This window comes from Xyrauchen texanus, chromosome 15, assembly GCF_025860055.1.
Source record: "Xyrauchen texanus isolate HMW12.3.18 chromosome 15, RBS_HiC_50CHRs, whole genome shotgun sequence".
Classification (NCBI taxonomy): Eukaryota; Metazoa; Chordata; class Actinopteri; order Cypriniformes; family Catostomidae; genus Xyrauchen; species Xyrauchen texanus.
The window spans coordinates 34,629,849-34,650,516 of record NC_068290.1 but is presented as its reverse complement, the minus strand read 5'-3'; the positions used below and the strand labels follow the sequence as shown (position 1 = coordinate 34,650,516).

The following is a 20,668-nucleotide window of genomic DNA, read 5'->3' as shown; positions in this document are numbered from 1 at the left end:
ACATGACTTGAGCTTTATAAAACAGGCTCCTGTGAAAACTGGGCCCTCAACAAAGCAGAGATCCTGCCAGATTAAAGACAAGGAGGAGATGTGTTGTCTGGATTTAATTTTAATGCAGTACACTTCAAACCATGTTGCAGACGTAAGCATGTATAGGACCTATCATGTGTTTCCTTGCTGCTTTATGGTTTATAAGTGGTGTTTGCTAAGGCCAGCAACACAATGGTGTGCAGCAGTCTGGTTCCAGAAGTATTTTTCCCTTCAATTTTTCCCATATCCTGAATTTTTTTCATTGGAGCTGGTGGGTTAGGTTAATGATTTAGAACTCTTTTAGTACTTTAAGAAATCCCTTTGGAAAAACTGAATGGGAAAAATACTTCCAGGACCAAGATGGCTGAAAAAGTGTATGGCCACTGTTGCGCTCCATTACAATTGCAAATACACAGGATAGGGATTTAAACAACAACAAACCCAAAGAGCAGAGAAATACACAGAAACGAGCACTTGGTCAAAGCACAGTCCAGTTGAACATGCAGTATTATGTGCGTTATTGTGTTGCTCTGGTGGAACAAACCTAAATACTAAAAGGGAGAGAAAAATAGGCGTGTAAATAGCAAGTTTCATCACGATACAATCTTACTTAAATTCTCCTAGCCAGCAATCCAATGTTTGACAATACCTCAAAGTCTGCCAAGATGTGATTTTGTTTCAGTTCATTGGCCTGCGATTTATATTACGATATTATGTGCCTATTTTACACAATCAGTTACATTTATTATCTTACAAATGCAACCACAATAAAGTTTGAAAATGTTATTGAGCTCTCTGAAAAGTGCTAATCTAATATCCACATTTGGACATACACAACAAATGAAGGTACTTCAGTTGTTTAAAACAATAATGCAGAGCAATGAATAATATGAAAAAAATAAAGTCACACACGTGATCATCAATTATCATCAATATTTAAACCTAATAACAGATGGTTTCAACTGAAGAAGTTACTACACTCAAAATAAATGCACCATTTTAGAAGTACTACATTATTTGTATTCGTATATCCTTTCAAACACAGTAGCTCCATGTAGAAATGGGTCTCGTTCTTCCTGTTATTTTCAATGGGTTTGGTTTATACAGTACATGTATACTTGGCCTCATATCTTTCACAGTGACTGCACTTCGGAGTCTGTTTTCCAGTTTGTGCAATTCTCTCATGAAAAGTTCAAATATACCAACAGCGAAAGGGTTGTAATAAAGCAGATGCGAAAATAATGATGGTGATCCGTGAAATATCATAAATTATGATCAACTTTGAGTTTATCCTGATCCACCAATTCTGATGGGAATTTAAAGAAGCTCTAATCTCCTATAAACTTTTGGAAATGGGGTGATTCAACCCTAAAAAACTACTTCAGTGAAGTGCCCATATACAGCAGTCCTTTGCTGCACTGCCAAAAGAACCTGGGAGTGCTGGAGCATAGGGTTTGTTTGTAAACAGTAACTTCATCTATACCTTGTCCAAGCTTTTTACTTGGACAAGGTATAGATGAAGGCTGCTACCGCTCAGGTTTCTAGGATGTTGCATCTCCTGGCGCTTGCTTTGTGCTTCAACAGAAAAGCGTACGGTCCTGGCTGGCATGAGAGTTTCAAAATAAAGCTCCATCTTAAAACACATTACATCTATGTTTACGCGTTGCATCTATGCATAGTTGGTTATTTGATAGATACATCAATCCAGATCGATGGATCATTACACCCCTATTTAAAAAGTAACCTTCAAATGTCTGTGCCATTAAACAGGATGTGTTGTTATTCAGTCAGACTTGCTCATCAAATTTCTCTTCAAACTGTCACTCTATCATGACAGCAATTGATTTGAAAGAGAAAACTTACCATAGAAGTAGACAATTCACACTAATGTTAGCTATAGCACCCCTTGAGGCAATGCTGACAATGCAATGCATCTTTCTTTGTGTTATTTCAGAATGCAATGCACAAAATCAAGCTTGCATAGCTAGAAGCGTTCACAAATTGCGTAGAGTATGTTTAATGCCTAGCTATTCATTTTTGTCACATAACTCATCCCACACAGTTTGCACCATGAATGACACCTTGAATAGTGCGGCTTGTTGAGGAGAGGTATGCTTATATGTTTCAAGCAATAAGATTTACGATTTTTGCCCGGAGGTTAATAAAACAGGCATAGATATCCTGTAGACTTGCTTTGAAGGAGGACCTGAGCCATATATAGGAACCAGATTACCATAGAGAAACCTGTATACAGTATATGGGGTTGGGGGTCTTTTTACTTGGGGCAACAAGCAACTACCTAGTAACCATCCAAAACACCCTAGAAGCCACATAGCAATGCGACCACCTAAAACCACCACCTAGAACACTAAGTGCACTAACAGCAGCAACCTAACAACCACCCAGAACAACCTAACATTCAAGGCAGCAAATTTTGCGTGGGCTCGCAACAGACACAATTCCTTCAGACAATTTGAAAATCTAGTTTTAATCTGGACTGGTCCTGGTACTTGTCTGCACTCATAATAGATTACTGGTCAAACATAGGCAATAATGATAAATAATTAAAGCTAATGTTCAAATTTAAAATTTGGAGTATGAAGACAGATGACTCTTTCCATTTGCGTTTCAGTAAATAATTGCCTTTTGGAGTGAACATTTTTAGATCCATAAATAAATAAATAATCTATGGGTCAATAGGAAGACTGAATTGTTTAGAAATCTGACTTCTGCTAACTTCTGTAATGTATACACCATAATAGATGTTTGTCTCTATTCTGAGAGAATATCTTAACCAAATCTGACTGGTGGTGAAACAGATCCCCGTCCAAATGATCAAACAGCCAATGAGACAGCTGGAATGTGACACCTCATTCCCCATGAGTCATCAGAGCATGAGCCAGCTAATTCATTTCTGCGGTCACATGACTCATGGGTGGCTGGGTGTAGAAATGCATTTGCACTGTTGATTCCTCTGCAGGGCATCATCAACTGTGCGGTCGGCTGCTTCTGCTTTTAAATAATATAAGAAAAAAACTTTACCATAAACTCATACAACAAGCTGAAATTATGTGACTTTCAAGGTTCTGCCAAACTCTTAGGAGAGGCATAACTGTTTAAAGCTGTAGTACAAACTCATAAAACAGCTGAGAATCTAAACAATATGTGACCCAATCCCATCGGCAATTATTAACTCCCATCTGTTCTTTTACAATGAGACTAAAATCTATCAACAATCAAATCCTCAACTTTTCAACAGATAACAGCTCTATGAGAGTCAGGAAAAAGATGCAAAGTCTGTCTTTTCATTTAAAGCCGTACTGTGTATGGCAGAATAGTCTTCCACACTTAATTTCGTTGCACTGTCAAGAAAATGTAAAACACTTGGCCTTGTTTGAAAAAAGTCATTATTTTTGCTATTCTGTCTGATGACAGAAATAACATATCTCACTTTTAAGCTGAAATTATGGAGAATAAATCCTAAATTCCACATCTAACTCTATGTCCAGTAAAACCTCTATATGAATAATTATTCATCCAAACAAAAGGCTAATACTGGAGAACTACACTCTCGGAGCCTGTATTTGTGAACTGTCATATAACTGTCATGTTTAAATGAAGGAGATCCTGGCGAGGACCAGAGATGGAGAAAATCGAAAGAGAATTACAGAGCTTATTGGATGAGCCATCATGGATGAGCACATAAATCAACTAATGACAAGGTTCCTATATGGGCCAGCTTACATCCAGTGCACCGAACTATAGACATAATAAGCAAAGAAATAGGGCTGATCATTGTACAATTGCCAACAATACAGTTAATGGTTTACATAGCATCCATAACAGCAACTCAGCAATCTGTAAATTTACTAGCTCTCAAACAGAATTTCTGATAACACATTTAACATTTACAGCTAATATATTTTTAAAACTTTTACCAGAATAATTTTTTCTGATTTAATAAAAATGTTTTCCTTTTTCTGATAGGTACAAGACTTGGGAAATTTTGAGAAATGTAGAACATTTTATGTAAATTATCTCCAAATAGCATAAAATCCTAAATTTTCATAACTTTTTTAAATCATTTTTATCATCCAAAATATAAGTTACACCTTTTATCTTTTTGGTCATTTTTGACCGTCTTGAAGTATTAGGAGGGTTAATTTGTGGATTGAAGCAATATTACAATATTAAATAGAGCTGAAAAGCTTAATCGAAATAAAATTTTAATCATGATTTGACATAGTGTGATTATCAAACTGTGATTTATTTAAATAAATAAATAAATAATCTGCATGCGCTGCAGAACGGCCAGGGGTATCCAAAAAGTTGAGAAATGCTTGAGGTTATGCAAATGAGAAGCAGAAAATACAGGGCGGCAGTCAATCGCTACGAGCTGAATTGGTGAAGTCTGTCTTTAGCGCTTCAAAATATGGCTTTAATGTCGACGTTTCTGCTGGATTGAGTGCTTTAATCATATAATCATGTTTAATTCAGACTTCAAACAGACTTCAAATGGTGATTACACACATTCATTGTGGCAATCCTGTGGCTGGGTAAACAAAAGCGTTATAAATCAACACTGATTGTACATTATACTTTGGGTATTCTGAAATTAAGCTGGCATCTTTCCAAATGTAATTGTGCATATTAGGGCTGGGCGATATGGCAAAAAATAATTCATGATATTATCACGATATTGTTTTTCATATCATTCGATATCGTTATTTATCACGATATTCAATCACATTTGCACATTGCAAATTTTTTTGAATTTCCAAAAAAAGAAGAGAAAACAAAATTCTAAACAATCTAAATAGTCTTTACAAAACTGCGTTGGGGGCCCAGACACAGCCAATGCAGTGGTGTCTAAGGGATCTTCTATGAAAATATTACAATATTTTATAGAGTTTATCAATTGAGTACAGTTGGATATGAATGTTATAAGATGATATGTTCATTTTGAATCATAATTTAAATTCATGTTAAAAACAATTTAATGTTTTTTTTTTTTTTTAAATTAAAATTATTTTCATATTTCTTTACAAACAGATATCCAAGTATGGGGGCATAGAAGCCCTTGTGACTGAGGAATGATACTGTATGGAGGTTCAGGGGTATCTCCAGAGAGAAACTTTTGAAAATGTAAAAGTCTGAATGGATTTTCATTAAAGTGAGAAAGACTAGGCTACAAACTAGTAATTGTTTTGTCTTTCATCCTTGTCAGAGATGATGACATCTGAATAATTTCACAAAATTAGACCAGAAATCTATTTGTTTATTATTAAAGGCTTGGAACATGCTGATTAATAAAACTAAATTTAGAAAGAAAAAACGTTATGGTCTAAAGGTGCTCTGGAGATGCTCACTAGAGACGAGGAGAGGGCGTAACCGTCGTCATGATGTCTTGCAGTCAAGATGGAATCAATCTGGGATCCGGAAAGCGGTGACCTGCGTAGCGGGGGCAATAGCAACTTCATACTAACGCGGAAGAAATCCGCACAAAGCCACTCCAAACGCTAGGGAACTGCCTGCCCCGCGCTGCTGTCAATTTTACAATCCACCTCACGAGCTTGACGCTCTGCTTCCATAGGAAGGAACTGAAAGTGCTCACTCACATTACGCGCCAGTGGAAACATACGATAAGAAAGCCAAGCTGCTAGTGTTTTTAGCAACATGCATGTCTAGATGTAGAACACAGGCTAAATATAGTAAATTACTCAAAAGCTTATCATTGATATCATGGAGTTTTTTTATCGCAATAAATATTGATATCGTTTTATCGCCCAGCCCTTGTGCATATATAAGCTAATATTATTTATTGTGTTCACACTAGCTTTCATATTACAAACATGCCACTCTGTAGCATTGAGAATGTCATTAAGCTAATTTTTTCAGTGCCAGTGAAAGTTTGATAGAGTTGTGTGTTAAAACAGCCCTTACCCAAAGTATGAGCGACAGCCTGCCTTAGCAAACACCATTAATGACTGTAACGCGCTCTTCTAGTATTTTCAAACCTCAGTACAACCTCCATTCTTGTCCTCTGGGCAGAGCCTACATCCAGAGAAACCTGATTTCCCCTTGCAGCAGCAGTTAGTTATCTGATGTTGATGATGCCACTATAACCTAACTTGTTCTGGCCATGCTCTGGTGCACATGAGTGTATGGGAAAGGTTTTCCACCCAGATTTCGGCTTTCTACACTTCTACACCAGACAGCTTAGCCAATTATGACAGAGGTCATTTACATATAAAAGTCATTAAATTACACTGCAATTATGCTTGCATTAGGTTACATAAACTAAATAAAAAGTGGAATTTCTTAGCAAAACACAGCCTGTTCAATTCTAAGGGTCAAAGAAAGTGTAGCAAAAAGATCAATGAAATCCTACCTAAAAACATTTATGCAGAGCTACGTTCCCACCAGAAGCCTGCGGTCGGCTAAGGAACGTCGCCTTGTCGTACCAAAACAAAGAGGCACCAAAACACTTTCCTGGACTTTCAGTTTCATCATACCACGGTGGTGGAATGACCTTCCCAACTCAATACGGGAAGCTAACTCACTCTCTATCTTCAAAAAACGGCTAAAAACACATCTTTTCCAAAAGCACTTAACCGGTCACTAAAAAAAAAAAAAAATAAATATTTAAATTTCTTGTTGCACTTAAATCTGTTTTGTATACTATTATGATGATAGTGAAACTTTGTAATATGGCACTTTTTGTACCACTGTCTCCCTAAGATGATTCGCTGATGTTCCTCCTCTTTTGTAAGTCGCTTTGGATAAAAGCGTCTTCCAAATGAATAAATGTAAATGTAAAATGAAATAAAAAAGTTTAAACTTTTCTTAGTACCCAAGGTCACAATGTAATGCAGAAAAGCCTAGGAAATGGAGACACATTTTTAAGATCCAAGACATTTTACAGGTATAAATGTCTTCATATTCCCCAGACACCAATTAATAGGAAGAGAAAACATGAGGAGGAAATAATAATGGAAGCTTTCATCCTCAAGGCGATTCCAGGATGAGAGATGTGCCTCATGAGTGAAGCAGAGACACAAAGCTTATTCACACTCCAAAGGAAAGCTGGCACTCGCACAAAAACACTGACACATGCTTAAAGGGATGGCAATTCCCCCTAAAACACACTCAGTCAGCATGCTGGTACCCTAGAGGACTGTCTGATGGAGAGGTGCATTACCATACACTGTTTCGGGGTTTTCTCTGTCTGCCCTGCATCTGTTCATTGAGCTGAGAGCAAAACTAACAAGTGGGAAAGCTAATAAGTGGCTTTATGTGGTAGAAAGAGGCAGAGAAGGCAAAAGAACATAAATTAATTGGTCCTTGCTCAACCTCTGACTTCTTATGCCTCTGTCATCTTAATGTGTCTGTATTTATGTAAAACGAGGCTCTAAGAGATGGATGTTTAGTCCACTCAAAAGAGTGCAACAGTGCCTGCCCAGATTTTCAGCCGTCTGGGAATCCGGAATATTTTCCCCATTTATTTCTTCTATAGACTTTTAATAATAATCTTTCATAAAAGAGGTGTGAGCCATGAACCAAACCAACCAGATGCAAAGAGAATCACAACATCACAAACTTGTTATGAGGCAAAATATTATTAGAAAATCAGACATAAAGACAAAGGTACAAGATTGTGTACTTACCATCTTTCATTGGACTACAATCCCATGAAGCATTGCAAATTATGTCATTGAATAAAAAACAGGAATATATAAAACTATTGATTTTAGGTTATTGATTATAAATTAAAAAAAATAACAACAAATATTTCAATATGTACAAATATATACGTCATTCACAGTGCATCATGGGAGCATGTAGTTGCTCTGTGGCGGGTTTCATTGGATGTGATTCTCTGATTGGTAGATCTTTCTCTGATGAACCATGGGTAATGTAGTTGTTTACCATGAATTCAAGCGGGTGGGCAGGCAGACAGACAGACAGAAATAAAGAAAGTCAGGCAGGTAGAAGGACAGGCAGGCAGACAGACAGACACAAATAAAGAAAGTCAGGCAGGTAGAAGGACAGGCAGGCAGACAGACAGGAAGGAAGAAAGAAAGATAGAAAGGTAGAAGGATGGCCATGCAGACAGGAAGAAAGAAATAAAGAAAGAAAGGATGTTATGTGAAAAGAAGTGATGTTATTTAGTTTCAACCATTTTCTTCTGACATTGTTTGCAACTCTATGTTTTCTCACTATGTTTCTCTCTATGTTTCATCTTGGAGGAATTGGACGCCAAGTATAACAATTGAGAAACAAAGAAACTTCTCTGAATCAACACACTGCTTGATCCACACTACAGAGGTGACTTTAATATGACAGAATTTAAGAAAATGAAGATGGCGCTGCTTGATGCGAGTGCTGTCAAATTAATCATCAAGAAGATGTTACAGAGGAAGAACAAGTGACCACGAGTACACCACTGAGTAAAACAAATCTTCACTGGGTGATCTCCTCGGAAGGAACAAAAACCTTCCTCAAGTGCGGAGAATAGGGAAGCATCTGAACTCACAGCTTATCTGTTAGAGGACATAATTGATGGGGAGGAGAACCTTGCATGACAGAGGCATAATGAAGGTCATTTTCCCCTCATGTCTCTGGCAGCCTGAACGTTCTTATGTGTGCTTGCGACAAGCAGTACCTCAGAATGGGTTTTCTGTACAGCTGGTAACGTTGTTTTACATTTTCGCAATGCTTTAACCTCGGGTATAAAGAATATTCTTTTTTCCTTTCTAGAAACCTGTGTTAGACGAAATTGCAAAAAGGTTCCGTACTTTATCTAATTATAAGATGCACTTGAATAGCTGTTTTATTTAACTATTGTTTGTTTATTTCACTTATTCTGTGCTTGTATGTATGTATAGTGACTATACCCCGTTTGGCAGCGTGTGATGAGGCGTACCTGTAGTCAACTAAGAGCCTCACTACCATTGCCTTTAAAAAACAATTGTGTCTCTCCTTGACAAGCGTTAATGTCAAGCCCTGGGTGTTCTGTTTTTATCTAGTTGCTTAGTCATTGCATATGTATTACAATTCATGTCTGAGTCTAGAGAATAGGTTATAACTGCTATGGAAAACTTTTCATGCTATTCAGAGAACATTTTGGCACAGCAGTAAAAATGGACACTACCAGACTCTTAATTCCAAATGCTTTTAACTTTTTAAATAATTAAAAAAAGTATATTTAAAAACCTTTGAAGAATTGAAGAAAATACAAACAACAGGAGAAAATAGATGGGTTAAAAATGTTAAATGGTTATATTTAATAATTTAAGCAGTTTGTAATACACTCACCTAAAGGATTATTAGGAACACCTGTTCAATTTCTCATTAATGCAATTATCTAATCAACCAATCACATGGCAGTTGCTTCAATGCATTTAGGGGTGTGGTCCTGGTCAAGACAATCTCCTGAACTCCAAACTGAATGTCAGAATGGGAAAGAAAGGTGATTTAAGCAATTTTGAGCGTGGCATGGTTGTTGGTGCCAGACGGGCCGGTCTGAGTATTTCACAATCTGCTCAGTTACTGGGATTTTCACGCACAACCATTTCTAGGGTTTACAAAGAATGGTGTGAAAAGAGAAAAACATCCAGTATGCGGCAGTCCTGTGGGCTGAAAATGCCTTGTTGATGCTAGAGGTCAGAGGAGAATGGGCCGACTGATTCAAGCTGATAGAAGAGCAACTTTGCCTGAAATAACCACTCGTTACAACCGAGGAATGCAGCAAAGCATTTGTGAAGCCACAACACGCACAACCTTGAGGCGGATGGGCTACAACAGCAGAAGACCCCACCGGGTACCACTCATCTCCACTACAAATAGGAAAAAGAGGCTACAATTTGCAAGAGCTCACCAAAATTGGACAGTTGAAGACTGGAAAAATGTTGCCTGGTCTGATGAGTCTCTATTTCTGTTGAGACATTCAGATGGTAGAGTCAGAATTTGGCGTAAACAGAATGAGAACATGGATCCATCATGCCTTGTTACCACTGTGCAGGCTGGTGGTGGCGGTGTAATGGTGTGGGGGATGTTTTCTTGGCACACTTTAGGCCCCTTAGTGCCAATTGGGCATCGTTTAAATGCCACAGCCTACCTGAGCATTGTTTCTGACCATGTCCATCCATTTATGGCCACCATGTACCCATCATCTGATGGCTACTTCCAGCAGGATAATGCACCATGTCACAAAGCTCGAATCATTTCAAATTGGTTTCTTGAACATGACAATGAGTTCACTGTACTAAAATGGCCCCCACAGTCACCAGATCTCAACCCAATAGAGCATCTTTGGGATGTGGTGGAACGGGAGCTTCGTGCCCTGGATGTGCATCCCACAAATCTCCATCAACTGCAAGATGCTATCCTAACAATATGGGCCAACATTTCTAAAGAATGCTTTCAGCACCTTGTTGAATCAATGCCACGTAGAATTAAGGCAGTTCTGAAGGCGAAAGGGGGTCAAACACAGTATTAGTATGGTGTTCCTAATAATCCTTTAGGTGAGTGTACATTTGGGGTTTAATTCTCCAACACAGAACATTAAATCAAAAAGAGCATTAGTGCAGAAACTAAAGATAGCCATTACGTTTTAACTGGCTCTTCACACACTATAAAAACTATGCAATTCAGACATTGATCCAGACCAAGGATCTAATATAAAGTATCTGCTTTTTACTACGTAAGCTTCATCATGATATGATGTATCATTCCTCTAAAAAAAGGCACTTGTGCATTTTATACATATACTGATATATATATATATATATATATATATATATATATATATATATATATATATATATATATATATATATATATATATATTTCACACATACAACAGTTAGTTCCAGTCCTCAAATCTGATTGGACAAGAGATATCCCATGAACGCTTCACTGTGTGTATCACTCCGCTTGTGTTTGTCATCCTAAACTAAAGTGTAAGAGCAGTGCATATGTGTTAAGAGTATCTGTCTCTTTACATTTAATTTTGTGACATTACATATTTTAGCCAACGGGTGGAGGCAAAAGACCATTTTTTGTGTGTAATATGAGCCAGTTAGTGACGTGAATTGAGAAAGCGTCACTCAATGTTTAAATACAGCACTCTGTGATCGCTTGTATTTAATGGCTTTAAACGAAAACTTCTGCATTACGGCTTATCACAGCTGAGAGACACAAAAGACTGATTAATTACACAAACGCAAGGTGTTTACCTCTTACTGGAGTTTCCACATTGGAGAGGATGTACTGTTCAATATGGTGGAAGAGTTTGCCGTTTCTAAAGTGAATGACTCTTGCGCACCGGCTACCATGAAATAGGGAGGAATACCCCCGCTTGAACAGCTATTTTTCCACTGAAAAAATAGGATGAATTTCACCGAAATTATATTATCTCCAGAAAGCGGACTAACACACTACAGCATTTCTACTTGGGTGTGGCAACAGCACTCCTTTTCTTTCTCTCTTTCACACACACACATCCTTGTTTCTCCAATAACTTGTTCGAAACAGCACAAGCCATGATACTATTTCTGATACTATTTCTTTAATAATTTATTAACTTACTATGCAGTCCCTGTAAACCCTCAAGCTTTTATTTTGAAAACTAAATGGACGGAAGTTTATGTTTTTTGAAGTTCAATTGACAACAGCCTTTTAATGAAGTTAAATGCTCTCATCTGCCTTGCTGTCAACAAAAACCTGCTCTCATGGGGTTATTTTAAATGTTTATAGTAAATTGTAGCGGCCAAATATAGAGGTATGTGAAATTATGCAAATGTGCAATTAAAGTAAGTCTGGGGAGCTTTAAATAATGCGCTCAGTGCACGTTAGCAAATAGAAATGAACTCAGAGCACATCTGTCACTCAGAGTACCAGATGTACAGAGTATGTGTGTATGTAGCACAGAACCACTCTGAACCCTCATGCGTAATACAATGATCCCGTTAACATTTATTTAAGAAAGCACTACACACTACAGACAAAACTGCAGTGCACATTGGCGCAGCACAGCAGGCAGTGCGTTGAGACTATTTATATATTTAATTAAATCACAGCCCATGCTTAAAAAAATCACACATATTGCAATTTTAATTTTATTTCAGTTAATCGTTCAGCCCTACCCTCTGTATATAGGGTAGGGCTGAACGATTAACTGAAATAAAATCAAAAGGGCAGGAGAGACCAACAAGGGCAGGATTGTTTACTGCTGGCCTTATAGTTGAAAAAAAAACACTGAATATGAAGGTTCTAACATAAATAGCCCATATCCTGATGATGTGATTCTCAAGACATTCATGTGCTCTACCTTTATAGATTGAACTTTGCAATGTTTGATCATGGGGTGCTATGCATGCCCAAAATAACTGGGCTTATAGCAATTACATTAAAATGTATGTTATTTTTATGGTTATTAATGATGATAGTTATTTTCACCTTTGTGAAGTGCATCAGAAACTGTATGTGCAATCAATTGCTTTCACTATAACAATTAAAATCACAACACCATTCTCAAGGGGGTCCAAATAAAATTAACATTCACTATCACTAGCATGTTACTACATTTTAAAGGGGTCATAACATGAAGAATCACATTTTCCTTGATCTTTGGACAAAGAAGAGACCATTGTACTAAAAACAAAAAACATACTGTAAGTTTCCTGTAAGAAACCAAGCTGCAAAAACGACTCGTTCTCTACTTCCTCCACATTGTGATGTCACACTATCATAGACATTTGCATCTGACCATCTCCACAACAACACACCAACATCTACTTTTCCTTTAATCACTTCCGTAGCCTTGCCCAGTAGCGGTGAGCAGTGAGATTGCAAGAAGAGAAAGCAGGTCAATCAAGATCAGAGAGCCAATCAGAACAGTGGGCATTCCACTGTATTATTCTATTTCACTTTATTCTATTCCACTTTATTTGAATGTATTCCACCTTATTCTATTCCACTTTAATCTTTATTATTCCATTTTATTCTGTTTTATTTCTGTTTATTCTTTTTCTCATTATTATGTTCCATTCTACTTTATTCTGTCCTGTACAACCTTATCATTATTTTCTATTCCACTTGATTTTACTTTATATAACTTTATTCTATTCCACTTAATTTGACTGTTTTCCACTTTATTCTATTCTATTCCACATTTTCTATTCTATACTAGCCCATTCCACCTTATTCTATTCAACTTTATTTCATTGTATTCCACTTTATTCTATATTGTTCAGCATTATTCAGTTTCATTCCTCTTTATTCTATTTATCGTTGTTATGTTGCATTCCACTGTATACTGTTCTGTTTGACCTATTCAATTCTATGTGGTTGATATAATTTATCTCAGCCTTACAGTATGCCCTTCATGCATGGACTATATATGACGAACTCTGTCTCACCTTGAGCTATGGCCATAGACTCAAATTTGTGCAGTTCTCGAAGCAGGCATGTGCGTTCAGTGGGATGAAGGCTGTAGATGAAGTCTCTCGCGCCCTGCGGCGAGTTCAAGGGCTCCATGGGCTCATTGTGCGGGTGCGTACCCAAACCACATGCGTGCACCCTCGTCAGCAGCAGCGCAGCACACGGGCTCTTTCCGCGGACGCGCCCAAACAGCGCGCCCGCCCTCAGAGCGACGCTCGGCCGCAGGACGCTTCGCAAGCACGGCAGCATTTGTTCGAACGGATTGAGGGGTGTCGGGCAACCTTGAAGGAAAAGTTAAGGTTGTCAGCGCTCGGCTGTAATGTAAAAGAGTGCACAACACAGTGTAGTACAGTATATATAACATGACTCTGAAGACAGTAAACGAACTTGCATAATACTTTTTAATGGTAAAAGATCACTTACCTCGACGAGATTTCTGTTGTATCCCGTCCAAAAAATTATAATGTATAATTCTTCTGCATTTAATTAAAATATAAAGCACAGTTGGGGTCCGGTAGTGCAGTGATTCATGTGTCCATTATTCATATATATGTATCTCCACCAGGGTCAAGTTAAAACTGAAACAAACTGTCACATTTCTCTTTTTCATGTCCATTGGGTGTAATCTGACTTCTGACTGCTCGTGCAGCCCGCGTGATGTCTGTCCTCCCTTCACTCGCCAGCTATTATTTTCCGCTGGAATAAAAGCCACAGCCTGCTTTGCGTAGTGATGACGATATTTGTCTGACGCTCTAGCTCTTTTCTCACTCTTCTTTCTTCTTTCTTTTTTTACAGTAGAGCGCGGTCGTCATTCACAGCGCAGCCCTGACAGGAGTGTTTGTTTTATTATTATAGAAAACCTAGACCACGCCCCTGTGCAGTGATGTCATTTTGGGAAATGTAGTTATTTTGGTAGATCTATGGCTGGAGGGGCGGAGTCAAGTTAGACTACATAACTACATTTCCCAAGTAGCATTGTCCTATTTTTATGATATTAGTGGTGGGAAGTTCGGATCATTTTACTGACTCGGATCTTTGAGTCTCGTTCAGCAAAATGAACGAATCTTTTTTCGAGTCATTTCGTTCATTTCAGCAGAATATAATTAAATGTCATGTTAAATAGCCCAAAACATCAAGTAGTCTACTTACGAAAATGTTGATTCAATTTGAAATAAATAAATAAAAATAAACTATAGGGTAATGCAGCCAAAGCCAATTTCTAAGAAACCGAAATGTTAATTTATTAATTGGGTCTTAAGTTTAAGCTATTGCAGTTAGTTCACCTCACCTCCTTTTTCTCCGCCTCTTGTGTCATCGGGTTCGAACTTCAAAACGTTAAAAATACTTAGTTGTCGATGTCGACTCGTCAGTGTCTGTGTGTGGGCCGTGTGGTGTGACACAGCAGCCAATGCACTCACTGACTGCATGCACATGCAGCATACCGGTCCGGATCCGGAAAGATAAATGATTAGTTCAAGTCTCGACTCTCAAGTCTTCGGGTTTGGGTTCGGCCGGGTCCGAGTCTTTCGTTCTTCCTGTCAGTCCCATAGAGACTATGCTGTCATATAAACGTGTGTGTGTGTATATATATATATATCCTAATAACAATAATAATAATAAAAACTAAAAACATATTAACAATAAAAAAAGAGATGGACAGGGACAATAATAAGATGGACCTTTTTTATTTTTCAGATGATGTTTATTGTACATATATTTTGATAATTGTATGTTAATTCCCAACATATAAAACAATGAACATTCAGACGCAGTCAATAATACGAATCTAATGTTTTATTTGATGCGAGATACCAGCTGTCACGTGACAAAAGAACGAAGGACTCAGACTTGAAAGATGAACTAATCATTTCTGTCTCTGCATAGTGCTATGGGTTTGTGAGTCTGACTTGAAGAACGAACGACTCGAAACCGAAGAGACGAACTAATCATTTCTCTTTCCGGTACTGACAGCATAGTCTCTATGGGACTGACAGGAAGAACGAAAGACTCGGACCCGGCCGAACCCGAAGACTCGCGAAAGATGAACTAATCATTTATGACTTCATGTACCTTATGCGATGTTGCGCGCATGCGCGGTCAACACAAAATGAACGAATCACTCTCTGAGACAACTCGGTAGTCCCGAGTCATATTAAAGATTCGTTCAAAATGAACGAATCGTTCATGAACGACACATATGAGCGAATGACGTTTTTATGGACGGTCTCTCAATATTATTTCAGTAGAGCTGATCGTTGCATGTGTTTAATGCGATTTTGATTCTTTAATACGATTTAAATTTCGTTTCGTCGTATAATATATAAAATGGCATTCGCAAATGGAATGAAATACCAAGGCACCTTAAAAAATGTAAAAAGAGAAAAGGTTGTAAAATTGTGCCACCTTGTGTTCATCTTGTAACATTGGAGTTTTGTGTTCCTTGCCACAGTCGCCTACAGCTTGCTCACTGGGGTTATTAATACAGTTATCATTTAATTATTTTTAAACACTATTAAAAATCGTATTTTATCAAAATTACACAATGATGATTAATCGACTTTATAGACATTACAGTTTCATCGTCTGTTAATGCTGATATTCATGTGAAACGATGTGTGTTGTGAAAGGCGCTATACAAATAAAATTGACTTGACTTGACTTGACATTGTTTTTTTTTTGGTCCACCCAGGATACCATAGCACATTATTCTTATAGTGTTTTTATAGGTTTATGGGGAGAAAACCAGACAATAAATATGATGGAACAACAAATGAAATGAAAAGATCAGGTAAATGCAATAATCAAATATGCAATCTCTCAATCCACTGGCATTCATGCTGCTTTCCCCCTTCCTCTGAATTAATGTCCAAATGTCTCTGTTGTGTCTCCACATTAGCTAACTGGCAGTTACAAAGGCGCTGTCATTGGGGTGTGAAGCAGAGGGTGTCCAGGGAAGCTGCAAAGAGAGATTGATTGATGGATAGATGTATCGTATTGATCCCTGAAGGGGAATGTCTGTGCAAAAACAGCAGCTATGTTGAACAGAACCTATTCTATACACTCTATATAATGTACAATTTATATATTGACATACACCATGACATTTTACATACACCATGACATTTCATTGTTAGAAATTCATTGTACTGTCCCGTACATTTTGCACACGTTTGCACGTGCACTTTATATAGGTATATAGTTATATATAGGTATTTTATATAGGCATGTTATTTAGTCTTTGTAGTCTCATGTGATTCTGTGTTTGTCCTATGTTGTTTTTATGTAGCACCATGGTCCTGGAGGAACGTTGTCTCGTTTCGCTGTGTACTGTACTAACTTTATATTATTGAAACGACAATAAAAACCACTTGACTTGACTTGACCATGCAATACAAATGTGGGGAAAATATCTGCAGAGAACAGTAGCCTAAAGGGACAAACAGAATATAACATACTAGATCCTATATATAATCATCTGGTGGACATATAATACACATACAGCTGACAGAAACTTTAAATATGTTATGGGTTAGGAGCTTGATCATTTCCTTGCTTGTAAACTCTTCACACCAGGCGTTTTCTACAGCACAAGAATTAAAAAAGGAAAACCCAAAAACTAACTTTTAACTAATTATTATTATTTTGGTACAATGGGTCTAAATGCACTTTTAAAAGGCACTTTTGATTTACTTTTTATCCCAAAACATTAAAAACCAACAAAAACTACCATGGTACTTTCCTTAACACCTGTTTGTCACTGTACATTGCAACATTTTTGTTATTAATGTCTAAAGTTTGATTTTGAGGTAATTTGATCTAATATTTAATCATTTTTAATGTGTTGCAAATATATATAGCTAATGAGAATCCCTGAAACAATACTTATTTGTCCCTTTCATGTTTTTTTAAGGTGATAAATCAAAAGTTTTTAAATAACCATCTAGTAAGTGAATGGCTGGTATTCGGAGGCTTAATTAGCCTGATAAGGGTAAGGATAAAGGTCACTTATCAGGCTAATTAAGCCTCCGAGAGGGATAAAGGCAGATTGCGGACGGTGGTGCGACAAGAGAGATAGTTTACGGACATGTCCATCATGTGTGTGTGTTTGTCTTTTGTTTAAGTTTCTCATTAAACTATTATTTATATTGTCAAGCCGGTTCTCGCCTCCTCCTTTCCATTGAGCTACATTACACAGACTTTGAGCCTTTTTGTGATAGGACCACCAGGCACCGCTTGTTCATAGACATAGGTGTGTATAATCATGGCCCGGCCACGCCCTCCGCCCTGCCACAGTCTATTTCACATTCTCTGCTCCTCTGTGGTGGAATGAACTTCCAACCTCCACACGATCTGCTGTCACCTTCTCCACATTCAAGAACCAGCTGAAAACACATCTGTTCCGCGAGCACTTAACCAACCCACACTAATTGTTCTTACAATTGCACTCAACATGCACTTAATGTACAAAAAATTACAAAAAATCCTTGTCTGTCTCTTTCTTCTGTGATAGCCTCCAGCCACTGTGAGAACTTGACAGTCCTATACTGCAGATGGTGATAAATTGCCTGCTATGTTTCTCATTTATAAGTCGCTTTGGACAAAATTACTAAATGTAAATGTAAGTTTGTCCCTATATTTACACAACATTGTTACCCCCATGAGGGCCAAATGTGGGGTAAAATGCTCCCTTGCCAAAAATAGCATTCTCTTATAATTTATTTCAGACAATTTATGTTGCTCCATCAATATTCAATAAAAATAAATGTATGTATCTTGATACACTTTGTAACCAGAAGTAAATTTAGTAAAAAGAAGTAAAAGCAAATTTCCCTTAAGGTTTGCCTCATTGTACCCTTATTTATTAAAATGTTTAAGGTACACAAACTAGCTGCAAGGTACAATCAGAGATTATTTAGCAGAGATGGGCCACTTCTATTAAAATGAATGGCAGAAATTGGAACACGCAACCAAGAAGCTGTAGCACCCAATGGTCAATGGATGTAGAAAAGAAGTCCCACCTTACAGGTAAAAGAGCCTATCGTCTTTTAGATACAGACAACACCTGTCAATCAACTCGCTATCGCTCATGCACATTAGCTATACAAGACAGGAAAATTGCGTGTTTTAGTGTAATATGAGGTATAGAATCACAATGTATGATTCCAATATTATCAAATTTTATTGCTGATTTCAAATAAGTTCTTTGATCGTAATCTTAACCAATCGTTTTTGAGATTTCGGTGTTTCCCTATTCAAGTTGATAAGAGCTGCACAGCAATGACTGGAAATAGCTTCCCGAGAGCATTTCAAAGATGCCCGACAATGGACTTTTTCTTCCACAATGTTGCATTACTGCCACCTTTTTATTACTGCCAGTTTTATTCTCCCTCAGTGTCCATTCATTTTAAAGCCATTTTTCCAGTCCAGTCAGCCTTAAAAACTATAAACATTTACTCCTTTGAACACTGTCTCCACATTCTAATATTCTCCTCTACCCGCCCTATTTCCATCAATTCTTGCCTTTCATGTGTGAATTTCCTGCAAGACAAGGAAATGCTCAACTGTCTCATTTTGATGGCATTGACCACATAGACCCGTTGGATGTTTTCCTAAGGTGTTCTGTTAAGGTTAATGTGCCCAATTCTCAGCCTGCTATTTATATTCTTAACATACCTACTCTGTTTTGGATTGAGAGTAAATGTCTCCACGACAGTGGACTAACTTGCCAAAATCAAGTCCAAATTAGCTCTAAGGTCAATAAACAGCGATGCAAGCACCAAGCTTAAAGTGACCAGCCCACCTAGAACACATAAAACTAACCTGTATCTGTATGCTTGCATATTTACACTGGCTCCAGAAGTTTGGAATAATGTACAAATGTTGCTGTTTCTGAAGGAAATGTATACTTTAATTCACCAAAGGGGCATTCAACTGATCACAAAGTATGGTCAGGACATTACTGATGTAAAAAACATCACCATCACTATTTCAAAAATTAAATTTTTTATCAAATCTACAGTAGACAGCAGCCATCACTCCAACACCGTATCCTTGAGTAATCATGCTAAATTGCTAATTTGGTACTAGAAAATAACTTGCCATTATATCAAACACAGTTGAAAGCTATTTGGTTTGTTAAATGAAGCTTAACATTGTCTTTCTGTTTGTTTTTGATTTGCCTCAGTATGCAATAGACTGGCATGTCTTAATGATCATATTAGGTCAAAAATGGCAAAAAAGAAACCGCTTTCTCTAGAAACTCGACAGTCAATTATTGTTTTGAGGAATGAAGGCTAAACAATGCTTGAAATTGCCAATTAAACTGAAGATTTCATACAAAGGTGTACAATAGAGTCTTCAAGACAAAGCACAACTGGCTCTAACAAGGACAGAGGAGATGTGGAAGGCCAGATGTACAACTAAACAAGAGGATAAGTACATCAGAGTCTCTAGTTTGAGAAATAGACACCTCACATGTCCTCAGCTGACAGCTTCATTGAATTCTACCTGCTCAACAGCAGTTTCATGAACAACAGTAAAGAGAAGACTCTCAGGCCTCATGGGAAGAATTACAAAGACAAAAAACATGTTTGAAACAGAAAAAGAAAAAATAAATAGTTAGAGTGGGCAAAGAAACACAGACATTGGACAAAAGATAATTGGAAAACAGTGTTATGGATCTTAACCCCATTGAGCTTTTGTGGGATCAGCTAGACTGTAAGGTGCATGAGAAGTGCCTGATAAGACAGACACATCTATGGCAAGTGCTACAGGAAGTGTGGGGTGAAATGTCACCCTAGTGTCTGGATAAACTGACAGCTAATGCCAAGGATCTGCAAAGCTGTCATTGCTGCACGGGAATTATTTTTTGATGAGATCTCTTTGAAGTAGTTCTGAACATTTTGCTTCAAATTGTATTAGTAATTCTTCACATTATTAATGTTCTTCTAACTATACATTGTGATCTGTTGAATGCCATTTTGGTGAAACAAAGTTCCAATTTCTTTCAATAAGAGCAAAATCTGTACATTACATTCCAAACTTTTGGCCGCCAGTGTATATACAATTAATTATTTAATGTGAAATCGCCATTTGTCATATTTAATCAAGCGTCTGAATGTTGATCAGAACCGCAGCAGCGACTCCAGCACTGTTGGCGGCAGCAGTGTGTTCCTCAATGAGATTCATCTGA

General features: G+C 37.5%; 1 protein-coding gene across 1 annotated transcript in view; it reads right to left on the bottom strand.

Moving 5' to 3' along the window:
• The window catches only part of LOC127656361 (transmembrane protein 65-like), a 62,943-nt gene extending 48,638 nt beyond the window's left edge, over positions 1 to 14,305 (bottom strand). Inside the window, exons 1-2 of the mRNA XM_052144661.1 lie at positions 13,900 to 14,305; positions 13,455 to 13,757 (exon numbers count right to left, since the gene is read on the bottom strand). Of these exons, the coding sequence (XP_052000621.1) occupies positions 13,455 to 13,725 (271 nt within the window). The 5' untranslated portion in view covers positions 13,726 to 13,757; positions 13,900 to 14,305. The remainder of the gene's footprint in view (positions 1 to 13,454; positions 13,758 to 13,899) is intronic.
• Positions 14,306 to 20,668: the final 6,363 nt, after the last annotated feature.